General features: G+C 28.7%; 1 protein-coding gene across 7 annotated transcripts in view; it reads left to right on the plus strand.

Moving 5' to 3' along the window:
• Positions 1-13,545, plus strand: part of LOC111686740 (probable serine/threonine-protein kinase DDB_G0282963) — a 181,674-nt gene extending 168,129 nt beyond the window's left edge. For 4 of the 7 annotated variants that reach the window (XM_046945619.1, XM_046945618.1, XM_046945621.1 and 1 more), the window contains 11 exons: positions 2,442-2,723; positions 3,367-3,605; positions 3,807-4,511; positions 5,111-5,897; positions 6,407-6,937; positions 7,002-7,961; positions 10,233-10,363; positions 11,126-11,131; positions 11,321-12,088; positions 12,233-12,373; positions 13,027-13,545. In XM_046945619.1, the coding sequence (XP_046801575.1) occupies positions 2,442-2,723; positions 3,367-3,605; positions 3,807-4,511; positions 5,111-5,897; positions 6,407-6,937; positions 7,002-7,961; positions 10,233-10,363; positions 11,126-11,131; positions 11,321-12,088; positions 12,233-12,373; positions 13,027-13,098 (4,622 nt within the window). In that variant the 3' untranslated portion in view covers positions 13,099-13,545. The remainder of the gene's footprint in view (positions 1-2,441; positions 2,724-3,366; positions 3,606-3,806; positions 4,512-5,110; positions 5,898-6,406; positions 6,938-7,001; positions 7,962-10,232; positions 10,364-11,125; positions 11,132-11,320; positions 12,089-12,232; positions 12,374-13,026) is intronic. The other 3 variants (XM_046945623.1, XM_046945624.1, XM_046945625.1) reach the window with 3 other exon arrangements.
• The last annotated feature ends 3,319 nt before the right edge of the window (positions 13,546-16,864 follow it).

Raw genomic sequence — 16,864 nt, forward strand, 5'->3', positions numbered from 1 at the left:
TGTTGTTGTATTTCTATTACAATACACATTGTACCCCAGTTAGCGTTTGGAAGATTGTTGGATGATTAATGAGTGAACTCAATCTTTTTTGACCCTTTTGACCGAAAAGTGGTCAATAAGTTGCGCTCTTAAAAAATTAATAACTGAATATATAAAAAAACAGTAACAAAATGTATAACAATCATAAATGGATCATCCTGGTATTTGGAACATGATAGTTTTCGAAATTATTTTGTGATCAAATATCAAGCAATTATTTCAAGCAATACAAACAATACACATCAAAATGGTTCAAGAGATTCGGAAAAGATTCGATAATGATTAGAAAAGGGGCTCATAAAAGACTCTTTTGGAAGAGTTAGCAAACAATTTTTTGTGGTTTAAAATAACTTAATATAATTCTCATTTAGTTTATAATATTGAATGCATAAATATTTGAGTTTGTGAAATAATTTTAAAGTAGATTTTTGGTCGAAAAAATCTGAATAAATAAAAGATTAAGGTTCGTTCGTAATCGATAAACTCAGGAACTAAGGCTCGTGATAAGACAATATTTCAAATATATATTTAAGGCATCGTGAGAAGTATTCCTGAAAATAATTCTCATTTAGTTTATAATATTGAGTACATAAATATTTGAGTTTGTGAAATATTTTTAAAGTAGATTTTTGGTCAAAAAAAATCTGAATAAATAAAAGATAAGGGTTCGTTCGTAATCGATAAACTCAGAAACTAAGGCTCGTGATAAATATTCCTGAAAATATATAAATTTGTCCGAGAGATGGCATATAAGTTTTAGTTTCCAGTCAAAATAACCTAAACCTTTAAACCAATTATTTTAATATTTGTGGGATATTTAGGTCTGTACGTATACCGGACAGGGCACCACTAATTGAAATTATATTTAGCTTAAGTTATAATAATTTTCAATAATTAATGATCTACGGAAAATAGTTGATTGACTAATCGTTAAACCAAATCCAAACCAGATCCAATAAATTATTCAAATCTGATTTATTTGAAAAGCAATAACAAAATTTACAGCAATAATAAATAGATTTTCCGGATGTTCGAAATATAATTAAATATACATTTATATATTGTCTGTAACAAAACTAAAAATTACTCAAAATGGGGATCATCAATTATTATAATATGAATTCATAAATGACTCAAAATAGATACAAAATTGAGTCGGAACTGATCAGCAGTAGGGTTGAGAAAAGTAATGTATAAGTGTCGTGGGTAGAGAGCATTTTCTTCCGACGAAAGTATCAATTATGATCAGAAAATGTTATAATTTTAATCGTGCAGAAGAGTCAAAAATGATTCCAATATAATCAAAAATTTCAAAAAAAAAAACTATTTGGGATAAGATTTTACTGTAATACAACAATATGTGGTATAAAAACAACAACAGCAAAATGAAAATAACATGACAACATTATTGTTTAACATTGAAAATCAATATCTATTGTTAATAATGTAAATATAAAGGGTTTAAATGTTGCAAAGAATGAGGAAATAGTGGCCCAACCAGACAAACGACAATATGGTGTTTAATCTATAAAAAGAATTAAATTTAATAAAATTAATTGAACATTACTGGACAATCAGAATCTAGTATTAGAGTTTGTTCTATAGAGATTTATAAACACATATACTTATGTTCATATAAATGTATTTATTTGTACAACTAAAATTTATCCAGATGGGATGGATGCCTAGAAAAAACTTAAAATTATTATTTTTAAAATATCAATTCTCTACAACTGATTTATTAGTTTGTGCCTTTTCATCAAATTATCTTGAAAATTGCCACTTGTAGCGTGCAGACAAGGTTTACATGGACACACAGCAGACGGAAGGTGGGTCTAGGACCAATATTTTCGGGTATTACAAACATAAGCACAAACGCATAATACCCTCCCCACTATAGTGGTTTTGGGTATAAATACGGCTGTACTTTATTAGAAAACTTCCCACATTTTAACTCTTACTCAACAAAATTATTTGTTGTATCTATAAGAACAATAAATACGTTTATATATAAATCTGTGTATATATGTATACAACAATATCAGTGTTTATCAATATACATATGTCCCCTGTCAAATAAGCAACAGCAGCCTATCAAATTGTACCTAGACAAAATGTTAATCATTTTAAATTGAATTGAATTGTCTGTTTATGTGTTGTTCTGTTAGTTGTGTTGCAAAGGTAAGGTCATGCTTCGTTTGCAAACAACAAACCAATGATGCAAAATAATCAATTGACATTGGCCCCTTTTTTTACACTCTACTTGATTTTAATTTCCCTGTCATTTCTCTTTTGATTGAATGTGATTATATTGTATGTATAACATTTGTAATACTTTTTCTTTCATTTAATTTAATTTTTTTTTTTTTGTTTTTCTTCTTTTTTATTTCGTTCATTTACAGATTTACGCGTTACTACCGATTCATCTTCACAAATCAATAATACACGTTCTCTTGTATCGGATACAGCAAAATCACACATTGATACATCATCCACATCATCGGCAGTGAATTCTGTTTCGAAAAAATCACATTTATTAAGTGATATTAAGGATGATAAACATATTGTGACTGTTGGTAGTAATTGTGATGTGGATACAACAACGTCGTCATATAAGGAGCATCACAATAAATATTTGGAGAAAAGCCATACGATTAACGTTGAGACACGTCATGGTATTATAGGTGAGTAAGAAAGAAAAAATTCAATATTTTTGAAGACATTTGTTATTTTAATTGTTCAGTTCAGCTTTAGTTCAGTTCTAGTTCAGTTCTAGTTCAGTTCTAGTTCAGTTCTAGTTCAGTTCTAGTTCAGTTCTAGTTCAGTTCTAGTTCAGTTCTAGTTCAGTTCTAGTTCAGTTCTAGTTCAGTTCTAGTTCTAGTTCTAGTTCAGTTCTTGTTCAGTTCTAGTTCAGTTCTAGTTCAGTTCTAGTTCAGTTCTAGTTCAGTTCTAATTCTGTTCTTGTTCAGTTCTATTTCTTGTTCATTTCTACTTCAATTATATTAAAAAAAATAAATAAAATTTTAAAATTCAAAATAAACTTTACAATATCTCCCCTATAACTGGGACTTATATTAATTTATCATTAAGGACTCTATTTAAATTCCGTTATTCGAAAATCAACACGAGCTTTAAAAATTTATCATAACGATACTCTTTAAAGATTTAAATCATCTTAAACGTAAACAAAATAAGTCCTCACCAAACTTATGCAAATTTAAATACATTTGTTCAATTAATTTTATCGTATTGCAAACATCAATCAAAATTTGCTTTTAAAAGAAAACGAAAAACAATCTTTACTTAACTCACCTAACATTTTTACAGAATATGAAGGTTCACCACGTCGAATTGGACAAATGGGCAACACGAATGATGTGGAGCATATTCCAAGAGTAAACAATAAATTATCACAAAATCTAACAGCCACAACAGCGGTAACAGCAACAAAAAGCAATCATCATAATGCTATTGCTATGACAACAGCAGTCGCAGCAACAACAGCTACAAATGCGACAACAAATTCTCCTAAACAACACTATGCAGCAAGACCAGGTTTTCCACAGGTAAGACGATAGATAAGCCAGACAAACAAAATTGGCAACAATAATGAAAACACAAAATCAATATTTCACTTTGTGATGATGACATTTAGAGGATGAGATTAAAAATAAACACGATTTTCTTTTATTATACTTTATGCCCTTCCTTCCGCTTACTAACCAATTTTGTTTTTACTTCTCTATTATTTTTTAACATTGTTTTAGCGTATCATATCGCCACAACGTGAGAGTACACCACCGATTATGATGCTAAATTACAATAGCAAACAGCAACAACAGCAGTTGCAACAACATTCACAGCAACAACAATTGAACTCTCAAACGCTGCCACAACAGTCACCAAATACTGATAATAATGCTGAAGATACCAGCAATGATGTTTCGGAAATTGGTACAATATCTGATCTAACAACACCAGAGGCCATTTCAACAGCTAACAATTTATTAGTTGGCAGCAGTGGAGTTGGCTGTGCTGCCAGTGTTAGCATTGGAGGTAGTGGTGCAGAACGACCTCCCACACCACCTCCAATTGACAAGGACCTTGAGATTATTGGTGTCGAAAGAGGAACGGCCACAACAACCTCTTCCCTAACAACTAGCTGTACAACACCAACAACAACTGCTGCTATTGCCGCCGTAGTAGCGGCTGCCACAGCGAATTCATCAGCAACAACAGCAACCGCCAACAATACCACAACAATGACACATTTAAATATGGCCAATGCATCGATGACAGCAGCCACAATGATGAACAGCAGCAGTAATCCCTTGAGTATACCAACAAAGTCATCAACCTTTGATTACCTTTATGAATTCTCGGAAACTCGCAAGGTACTTGAAGAGTTCTTTAAGTGTCCCTCAAACGATGACAAGCCCATCATTGAAAATAGCAGTGATGTCGATAGTATTGTAAGTATAATACCACTTCCACTATTACGTCTTATACAAAAGAGACAACAAAAAAATAAATTAAAATAAGAAAAATTTCATATATAAAAAAATAGTTAAACAATTAACAAATATTTGTGGTGCTTTAAAATACCGTACATTATGTCTAAGAATTTTCTCCAAACAGACGATAAATTGGAGTTACTTTCATTTTTGATTCACGTATTCGAATTATAAATCTTATCGCAAAACCGGCATTAGGTTCTTAAAAAAAGTTTTTGTTAAATTTAAACAAATACATAAATACAAATGAAAACTTAATTCCTTTAAAATCTATTTGAAATGTTTAGACATTTTCAATTCGTATTAACAATATTATTTTTAACAATTTCTTATTACTAGATCCTAATGATAAAATCTAATAGAAGCTCCTCGTGATGTAGAGTATATTAAGTGTATGGTCGTTCTTGAGTGATTGTGTTATTATTTTTTATTTTCTTGTTTTTATTGTATGTACTTGTTCTTTTGTGTATTTTAATGAAAATCATTGTAATTTTTCATTTTCAATTGTTATTTTTCTTTCCACCACTACGTCGTATCTCATTTATTCCTGCAATCAGGATATACAATATGAATTCCATACAAATCTAGGACGTGACATTGAGGAAGATGAAGCAGATGGTGATGCGGAAGTTGAAGATGATGAGGATGATATACAATTGGACGTTGAAAATGAGGATGAGGAAGAGGATGAAGATGAGGATAACAATGATGAAACACCACAACATCATCAACATTCTCAACAACAACAAATGCAGCAACAACATTATCATCAACAACAGCATCATACACCTTTACAAACCACCAACAGTCATCATAATCAGCATCATAGTCATCAACAGAATAGTCATCATCAACAACAACAACAACATCAACATCATGTTAATTATCGCAATCACTTGCAGTCACCAACACAATTTTCATATCGTCCATACAATGAGAATGGCGATGGCGAGGATGACATTGATGATGTTGATATCAATCATGATATTTTAGATATTAACGAACATGATGATTCTAAGCTTCACCATCATCAGCAAGATATTGATGGTGAAGGAGGTGGTAGCGGTAGTATTATAGGTATTGATGAACACAATCATCATAATTTCTCTTTAATGAATAATCGCCATAATTCACGTCATCACAATGCACGACGTCATTTCACTGGCAGCCCGTTAATGCGTGACTTTGATTTCTTTTTGGATTCGGCAAGTCGCAGTAGTTGCGAACAAATCGATCAACAAATCGATGGCATCAATCATAATCAAATGAATACAAATTCCCGACAAAATTATCGTTATTCACCGGAGACAACCGATTATGATTCGAATTGTGGTGATTTAGATAGTGAGTATAAATTTGTTGTTCTTTTTTTTAATGGTTCCATTTTAATGCAATCATTTGCCACTGAGTTATTTTTATTTGCACGGATTTAAATACTTTGTACTTGGGAAGTAACAATATTATTAAAGAATTTAATTTTACATACATATGTCAAAACTAAATTGTTTATTTAAAATACAAAAAAATACATTATAGTTCACTTCTAGTTCAGTTCTAGTTTAGTTCTAGTTAAAATATAATACAAAGTTAAAATTATAGTTCTCTTCCAGTTCAGTTCTAGTTCTAGTTCAGTTCTAGTTCAGTTCTAGTTCAGTTCTAGTTCAGTTCTAGTTCAGTTCTAGTTCAGTTCTAGTTCAGTTCTAGTTCAGTTCTAGTTCAGTTCTAGTTCAGTTCTAACTCAGTTCTAGTTTATTTATATAGTTTATATAGTCATTTTCATATCCAAGACATGTACTATGTACGTATGTATATTCTCAAATTTGATTTTAAATAATATCTTCTTATTACCAAAGGTCTATCTGGTGAATTGAATGGTGGCGTTTCGACTTCGTGCTCGAATTATGCAGCTAAATTTTATGCCGCCTCCGCTATGCCTATACTAGAAGATGGTCTCTCTTCAGGACACACATCGGATACGGAAAACAATAACCAAAATAATTTATTAAATCAACAGAATTCAACCATTCACCACACACCCATAGGTGGTGGTATATCCATGTTAATGGACATGAAACGTGTTTCAACTAATAATAGTATAAATAGCATGAATAATTTGACTATAACGGCTGCTGAAATGGGAGGTGTTGAGAAACTTAGTACTCTATCGAACAATATAATGCATGAAACGTCCGCGTATATGCGAAAAAATGATAGTCCTATTAATGGTTTAATAGAAGATTCTGGCCGAGATTCGGCTAGATCAAAACCAGAAATGAGAGATTCACGAGAACGGGAACTGATAGGGCAAAGTCCTCAGAGCGCGATAAGCAATAATAAGGTGTTTAAAAATATTGATCCAGATTTGGATTCTTTATACTCAATAAGTAAGTTAATTTTTAATTAGAAGAATATTTGCATTTGAATTATTTTATTTTTTTTACCAACCAGGCGTTTTTCATCGTAATGATATGGTGCAAATGACACCACCACCACCGGCTCCTGCTCCACATCGTAAACCCAATGTTCTCTCGGCTGAGCCTGATATTTTACAACCAACACCTTATAGAGATATGACACGCACGGGCACGAACAATTCGAATTCGCCCTCTAAAGTGAACACTACTACCACCTTGACATCGACTAGCAATAGCAGTAGTAGTGGCCTACAAACGAATACCTCGCCAAAACAAGCTCAAACTATTAAACGTACAGCACAACCGCCACCATTGCCAGAACGTAACGTTCAACGTTCTCCATCGCCTGTGATGAATTCGCCCGTTTGGCTGTCACGTCATCTAGACGTTAGTGCCAGCAATAAGGGCCTATTAGAATCATCGTCTGAAAATCATTCGAAAAATTTAAGTGCTGATGAAGATGATGTTGATACTGACTTAGAAACCGATCGTCTTTTGGGACACCAGAGGCTTGATGATCAGGGATATTATGATGAAAATAAATCGTGGGATCGTAAACCAGCGAGATCTCTACTTTCGAAAATCTCGCCTAAACAGGTGCCAAGCACCAAAACTCGTAATGGTTACAATGCCTTGTTATCATCAACGCCCGAAATTCCACCTCCAATACCGCCGAAAAATTCATCCAATAAATTACTTGATATTGGGGGATCTCTATCATCGTCGGAGCACAGCGATAAGTCGCCCATCAAATCGATTGACATACAAGATTGTGGTTTAACTTTGGGTTCACCCGGTGGCTCTGAGGGTTCTGGTTGCCTCAAAAAGGAAATCGACAATGGCCTTGGCGCCACTAGTGGCAATAGCAGTACAGCCAGCGGTAATGGTGTAAATAGTGCAACTGGCAATACTGGTGGCAATGGCAGTAGTATCGGTTCTGGTTCCGGTAGTACAACAGGCGAGAAAAAAGTTAAAAAGAGTAAGAACAAAGAAGGTAAATTATTGGGTTTATCTTCGTGACAAACATTTGTAGAGTGTTGTCGTTTGAAAAAAGTCGTAATACCAATTTTAGTGAAAAAATGAGATAAAAACTTTTATTTGTAGCTAAAAGTAAAATTTTGATCTGAAAAAAATGTAAATGGTAGTGGTAATGGAGAGTTAATTAGTGTTGTTAATTTGATTTAGATAAAATGTAGAGTTATTGTTTTATGTTTAAAAAGTATTAATAATTTTTTAGATTTATAAATAACTTTCGTTTTTAGAGTGCTTGCAAACAGACTGTTATACATAAAACTATCTAATGAAAATGTGTTCTTTTGAAAGGACTTCAATAGTTAGTTTTAAAAAGTAAATTTTTCGAAAAATATTTTAAAGTTCTTTTTCTTACCAAACAATGTCAAGCAAACAGAAAGAGTTGGAAAATATTTTGTATTATTTTTATTTTATACCGTCAGGATAAAAGTCTGTCAAAAATGTTTATCTTTAAAATATATTTTAATTTTCAATATTTTTTTTCAAAAGAACTTTCAAAAACATTTTTATACCCTACACCACTTTAGTGGGGATTGTATATTGGGTTTGTGCTGATGTTTGTAACGCACAATAATATTGGTCCTATTGGTCCTTAAAGTATACCAATCAGCTCAGAATAATTTTCTGAGTCGATTTAGCTATGTCCGTCCGTCTGTCCGCAATTTTGAAGATAATTCAATCGCAATTTGGAGATAATTCAATGAAATTTGGTACATGATATTCTATTGCCCCAGGGACGAACCCTATTGAAAATGGTTAAGACCTGGCCTCATTTGACCCTAGCCCCTATAAAAAGCCCCCATCAAAATTTTACATAAATATCCACAGTTTTATTAAAAATGGATTATGTATATCTGAGGCAAGGTGCAATTCAACTTAAATGTTTAATTATGAAAACTAAATTACATTTTATTCTTATACAAGTGTAGGGTATTATATGGTCGGCCTCGCCCGACTATAACTTCTTACTTGTTTACATCTTTTGATGTAAACTTTAAATATTTTAAAACTCTTTTGGTTTGATCAGAATTAAAATATATTTTGAAAATTTACTTTTTAAAACTTTGCAGTCCTTTAACAAGGACACAGAATTACGAAATGTTTCATACGTATTCATCAGTTTCGTGTCTAATTTTGAGTGTCGAACGGTGTAAAGCAAAAGGAGTATTCAAGGATTATTTTCTATAGAATACCCAATAACAGGCTTTCTACACTATCAACTACAAAGGAAATTGTATTACACAGACATTGTCTGTGTATATTATAAACAACACACAAATTTTTGTTATACAAGTGTTTAATAGAAACGTTATTGTTCATTACTTTTTACAGAAAAACTTTTATATAGAAATTTGTCTATAAAAAACACATTTTTCGAAATACAAAATCATATACACATTTTTTTTTAAAAGACTGTACAAATTTTTCTTAGGAAAAACTGTTATAAATAAAATGTTTATAACAAATATTTTTATGTATAACTTTTTCATGTAAATCAAGCATTCTATTAGTAATTACTTTAATCATAATAGAATAATAATATAGAAAACATTCTGTAGAAATGTTATCCGTTCTATATATTTTAAAATAGAACTTCTAACTTATTTAAAAATTAAAAACATAAAATTGCAATTATTCAATGGTAACTTAATTTATCCTAAATTGATACGCCCAATATCAACATAAATCCTTACCTACATTCCCCTCCATTTACATTTTTTTGGATTAAAATTGTATTAATTACTGAAAAAACATTTTAGATGTTTTTTTACATATTATAATTTGTAATAATAACTTTTGTGAAAAATTGTAATAAATAATTTGCTAATCATGAATATATTTTATATATTTTTATGAAATGTTTACTTTTGCATGCCTTCCGTTCCAATTTCCGTTTACATAAAATATCTAAAACCAAAAAAAAAAATAAAAACTAAATATTTAACAAATTTGTGTAACTGCTTAAACTCTCGAACTCTTGATGTCTACCGATTAACGTTTATACTTTGTAAGCTATAATTTAATTTATGTAACAATTAAATAATATGTTCTCATTTTTTATGTAGATAATTTAACGAAATTTTTTAAGTTGTAGTAAAGTTGTTTTAAATTTCTTTAGTAAAAAAAAAAACAAAACAAAAACACAACATGATGCAAATTTCCACTAACTCTAATTTATTTTAAATTATATTTTAATTGGTAATTCCTTTTTGGAACAAACAAAAACAAACAGGTGGTGCAGTGTTAATTGAAGGTGTGCTATTTCGTGCAAAATATTTGGGATCTACGCAGCTAGTGTGCGAAGGTCAACCTACTAAATCGACCAGAATGATGCAAGCCGAAGAGGCAGTTTCTAGAATTAAGGTGAGTGCCACAAATTTAATAAAATGTATTTGTGTTTTGAATTTCATAACATTTCTTGTTTGCTTTACAAATAAATTAAACAAAATATTTTAATTTATGATTTAATAAGTAGTTTTTATATATTGGCCTGAAATACCTGCTAATCATTATTGTCGTTTAAAAATCAATAATTTCACTTATATTCTGTTGATCCCCAGCATTATTTTAATTAATCATGCATTCATACATATATTTTCATAACAACAATATATGATCAGTGAGTTGTGGTCCTTCTAATGTAGTTTATTTTTTGTTTACGAAATGTCATAGTTTTGGGATCAAATTTTTCGGATTGAATAATGAAGATTGCTTAACCTTTTGTAATCACTTTGAAATCGTAATTCTGTGAAGATTTATAATAATTTTTTATTCGTATCCGATTTCGCAATTTTGTATTCTATTCATTTCTTTGCTACCACTTAACTTAAAGATGAATAAAAGTATATTTTTTGTAAAATTTTCAAAACTTTTACAATTCGAATTTACAAATAAGGCGAATTATTAATAATGTGGTTTAAAACATTAACAAATTTTATAAAATTAATATACATACGTACATAAATTTAAAAATGTTCTTAACATTTATTTAGATCGATTAACTGCATTAAAAAAATCATTAATATTAATCAATTTTATAATTATCTTGTATTTTTTATATATTATGTATATTGAAAACATGGATACTAAAACTTTGGTCTACTTTTAAAAACATCGTCCAAATAGGCACTGGTAAGTAAAATCTTTCATAAAAAATCAGCATAAATCGTTTTTATTTTTTTAGTTCAATCACTTGGCATAAGCTTTTAAATTGTTTTGTTAAACTTATTTCAACACTATTTTATTTACATTATTCAAAAATAAAATAACTATTATTCTTAGCTAATCTTTTAAATATGTATATATTTACTCTCTTTACAGGCTCCCGATGGTGATGTACAGCCCAGCACCGAAGTCGATTTATTTATATCAACCGAAAAGATAATGGTTCTAAATACAGACTTAAAGGAAATCATGATGGATCATGCACTACGTACTATTTCCTATATAGCCGATATTGGCGATCTAGTAGTATTAATGGCTCGTCGTCGTTTTGTGCCTCAAGATATTGATGATGCCCCAAAACCAAATCGAACACCCAAAATGATATGTCACGTCTTCGAAAGTGATGAAGCACAGTTTATTGCCCAGTCCATAGGTCAGGCTTTCCAAGTAGCATATATGGAATTCCTTAAAGCGAATGGCATTGAAGATCATCGTTTTGTCAAAGAAATGGACTATCAAGAGGTCTTGAATAGCCAGGAGATTTTCGGTGATGAATTAGAGATATTTGCTAAAAAGGAACTGCAAAAAGAGGTGGTAGTGCCCAAGGCTAAAGGTGAAATTTTGGGTGTTGTTATAGTGGAATCCGGTTGGGGTTCAATGCTACCCACAGTTGTTATAGCAAATCTTATGTCTACTGGTGCGGCAGCACGATGTGGTCAACTTAATATAGGTGATCAATTAATAGCTATAAATGGTTTAAGTTTAGTGGGCTTGCCGCTGTCAACGTGTCAGACTTATATAAAGAATACTAAAAATCAAACTGTAGTGAAATTCACCGTTGTACCTTGTCCGCCTGTGGTGGAGGTGAAAATTAAGCGGCCTGAAACTAAATATCAACTAGGATTTAGTGTACAAAATGGTGTGGTAAGTAATCAAATAATGAATTGTTTAAAACTCTTCTGTCGCGTTGTGAAGTAGATATACATTTGTAGTTATAAATTTGTAATTTAATACCATCTAAAACTATTGCTGTGTTTATTTACATATTATTTTGTTTTATGATTTCAGATTTGTAGTTTACTTCGTGGTGGCATTGCCGAAAGAGGCGGAGTACGTGTGGGCCATCGTATTATTGAAATTAATAACCAAAGTGTGGTTGCTGTTCCACATGAGAAAATTGTAAATCTTTTAGCAACTTCAGTTGGAGAGGTATGTAACAGTTTAGAATAATGATTTCTCTGAAACATCTGTTTCATCAAAATATAGCTACGAAAACTTTATAATATTTAATTAGTCTTAGTTCTATGTATGTATGTGTCTATCTATCTATCTATCTATCTATCTATCTATCTATCTATCTATCTATCTATCTATCGATCTATCTATCTATCTATCTATCTATCTATCTATCGATCTATCTATCTATCTATCTATCTATCTATCTATCTATCTATCTATCTATCTCTCTATTTATCTATCTATCTATCTATCTATCTATCTATCTATCTATCTATCTATCTATCTATCTATCTATCTATCTATCTATCTATCTATCTATATATCTATATATCTATATATCTATCTATCTATCTATCTATCTATCTATCTATCTATCTATCTATCTATCTATCTATCTATCTATCTATCTATCTATCTATCTATCTATCTATCTAACTATCTATCTATCTATCTATCTATCTATCTATCTATCTATCTATCTATCTATCTATCTATCTATCTACCTATCTATCTATCTATCTATCTATCTATCTATCTATCTATCTATCTATCTATCTATCTATCTATCTATCTATCTATCTATCTATGTATATATTAATACATTTTCCAATTAATATTTTCAGATACTGATGAAAACAATGCCTACATCTATGTTCCGCCTTTTAACCGGTCAGGAGAATCCAATTTATATATAAACACAATTTGTCAACTAATGTCATCTATAGTTAAAAGAACAAAACTAAAATTTCTAGAATATTTAAGGTACATTACAAACAAAACATAGTCTCTCGTATAAATAAATATATACTCGTACTAACTAATTATATACATACTATATTTAATTGTAAATCTTGGTCATGTACTAATTAATACATACATAAACACAACACTAACATTTACATATATGTATTTATATATAAAAACATACTAACAAACTATATAAATTGTTAACTAAATAATTGAATTAAGCAAAACAATTAATTAATTTGAAATTGATTAGTATTAAAATAACCTTTCAAAAAATTCTAACAAATTGTGTTAACAAAAAAAATCTTTTTTTTAAATATAGACGTCCATAAATAGAGCTAAAATTTTCAAAACAAAAAATGCTTCAGAAGTATTACAAAAAAATGAATACCACTAGTTCCACTTAAAAAAAAAACAATAAAAAGTAAAACTCCATTTAAAACTAAAAATTTACATAACATAGTAAACAAACACTCGCTTCATTTATTTTCTTTTTTTTTTTTTTTCTTAAAAAAAATAATTACTTATTAAAATAAAAGAATAATTAAATGAAAAAGAAAGATACAACACAAATGAAAAATTAAACAACAATGATGACCTTTTTGAATGGAAAATTTTAGCGTCCTTTAACATAAAGAAAATTACATACAAAAACATATTAATGTGTAGCTTAGTTATTATTTTATAGTTTAAAAAAGAAAGTAAATAATTAACGAAACACTCCTCTGCTAATATTTAATGTTCCAAAACACCCCTCCATATAAACCTATTAAATACTACCAACTAATCAAAAATAAAAAAATATTTATTATTTGAATTGTAATTTCTTTAAGCATTAATTGTAACAAATAGATTTCATATTATTATAATTGCATTCTCATTGCTTAATTTAAGACTTTAATCATAAACAATTTTTTGTTTTATAATCTTATTATAAAAGTAAATGTTGTTTTTGAATAAGACCTTTAATATTTATACATTTAAATAGAATACCAGAATTTTATATAATTATGGCCTTATTCATAAATTACCTTTTTATTTTATAAACGTTTTATAAGTCAAATTTTGTATGGACATTTTGTTTTATAAACCTTTTATAAAATAAAATGTTGTTGAATAAGGGTGTTAATATTTATGTTTTTAACTATACAAAAATATATAAGCAAGTGTTAAGGAAATCTAAGGTTTCAATTTTTGAAACAACATTTCTTAACAAATAATTTCATCAATTTATTATAAATTTAGTTTTCTAATTTATACAGTTTAAAACAAATTGTTTATTATTCAGCGAAGTTTCTGAAAAAGTTTGATTAATATTATTAATTTTAAAAACTGTGAATCTTTGACCTTTACTTGCAATTTTCTTTTCCAAGTATTTTTTATTCATTAACAAACTTATGAACATATAATATTTAATATGTTTTATACAAACAATTTTGGCACAATTTATTAAAAAATGGCCATTAATAAAATTGAGAAGCACTTTTCAAAAATTGGGAACTCTTTTTGCACAAATTCCCAAACGTTTCTCATTAAATATAATTATATCAATATGTACTTGAATAGTGAATATTTAAGGCAAAAAATCCAAATATTTTGTTTAATCTTTTGATGCTTTGGAATGACGACTATTGAAACAATTTATAAAATTTTGAAAATTATCTTAAATTTTTCATGATATTTTAACAGTTAAGACAAAAGAAATAACGTTATACTTTAATGAATTAAAAAAAATCATTCATATTAAAACATTCTGAGGTGGTTTCACTATTTATTTCAAGGCAAATTCATTCCAAAACCAAATACTTAAGAATTTGTTCGAGTAATTCTAAATCTTAAGAAAAAGAGCATTGATTCTTAATTCCAATACAAATTAACGGTAAATTACTCCAACAAAAAAGTTTTATAATTATTTCTCTAAAAAAACAGATAGTATGGAAAAGAATCATGAACTTTATTACCTTAATAACTTACTGTAAATGAAATGTAAGAAGAATTTACATGCCTAAAATATTTACACAGATACTGACATATACAGACATACATACATTAGGCCATATTTATTAACAAAAACAAAGAAAATAAAATAAATAGAAACCAAAGCTTAGTTTCAATGTTGTAATTAATTTATATTTAAAAATATTTATATTTGTTTAATAAGAAATATAATGTAACAACAATATTAACAAGTTAAGAAAACATACTAAACAAAAAAAAAAAAAAAAAAAACAAGTGAATTTTTTTTTAATGACAGTTCAATGTTGTTTAAGTATTTAAAGTTACATATTTAATAACAATAATAATAAAAACCAGAAATTTATAACAAAAAAAAACATACATATTTACGATCAAAGATATTTAATTATAATGAATGAATAAGAAACTATTTTTTAAATGCTTTTTCTATATTTTATTTAAAACCAAACAAAACCCCCAAAAAAAATAATAATAATGTTATTTCCATATACAAAACAAACAAAAAGTAAAACCAATTAAATTGAATAGTATTCATATACATATATATTCATCATCTCATTATACAAACAAATTATTACGATAAAAAGCCTAAAACTAGCAAAGAGCTACCAAAAAACCGGAACATTGTTTATATATAACCAAAATTATAAACAAATTCGAAAAATATTCAACACACTGCTAAGTTTATGGTAATTATTGCTACTACCAAATATGTATTATATATTAAATAAATATTAATCCTAATGCTTTGTACACAATGCACTGCATTTGAAAAGAAATAAAGTAATAAATAACATTATATACAATTTAAAAGTCAGCTAGCCAGCTTTTTACTAGTCACTTAACTTTTTACAATTTAACAAACACCACAAACTTTAAAGTGTGTTACTGAAAACTTTTCCATTCATTTAAGTTTTCATACCAAAAAAAATACCAACAATTTAAATGAAATTTAAATTCTAAAACTGGCCTCTGTGAAAACTTTTCACTTGATAAATCGTAATAGTATCTGTTTGCGTATTTCTAAAAGGCTCAGTAAATTAAATTTATAAATAATGGAATTATTTACAACATATTTCGTTATTCATCTTACATTTGGCTTAGACAGCCAAATTTGTATCTCTTCTTTTTTATACTTTTAAATTTATATCTTCAAACACTTTTGCTGCAAATTGATGATCATGTTTCATGTTAAAACGTGAATTAAAAAATTTAACATAAAAAAGTCCCAAAAAAGTATATAAATATATGAAAACTTAGTTACAAAATGTATTAATTAAATAATAAAACAGAGAAACAAATTATATATTTAACAAAAAAATAAAATAAATTATTGATATTGCTTAGAGTTTATTATATAAAACAAAAAATATATATACATACATATATAAAAATAAGTAATTATGTAACCAACACAAAATCAAATGAAAGCATACATAATAAAAATAATTATGTAAACTCAAAGTGTGTTATTAAAATAGAATGTAAGTATAAATATGATTTTAACTTCTGATCGGCTGTAGCAAGATCAATGATATTGATGTGCTTCGAAAGCTTGTGAACTCTGCTTTTCATCATGGTGAAAACCCATTTTATACATAAACGCTGGTAAACAAAAACGCTGGTAGCTATCAAACTATGGGAGTATTTCGATAAAAACTTGTTTCTTTAGATAGCCAAGTTCCTAACGCTTCCATTGAGTACCATCATCATATACTTTTGTTGGGTTTTCACGGA

The sequence above is a fragment of the Lucilia cuprina genome, chromosome 3 (assembly GCF_022045245.1).
Source record: "Lucilia cuprina isolate Lc7/37 chromosome 3, ASM2204524v1, whole genome shotgun sequence".
Classification (NCBI taxonomy): domain Eukaryota; kingdom Metazoa; phylum Arthropoda; class Insecta; order Diptera; family Calliphoridae; genus Lucilia; species Lucilia cuprina.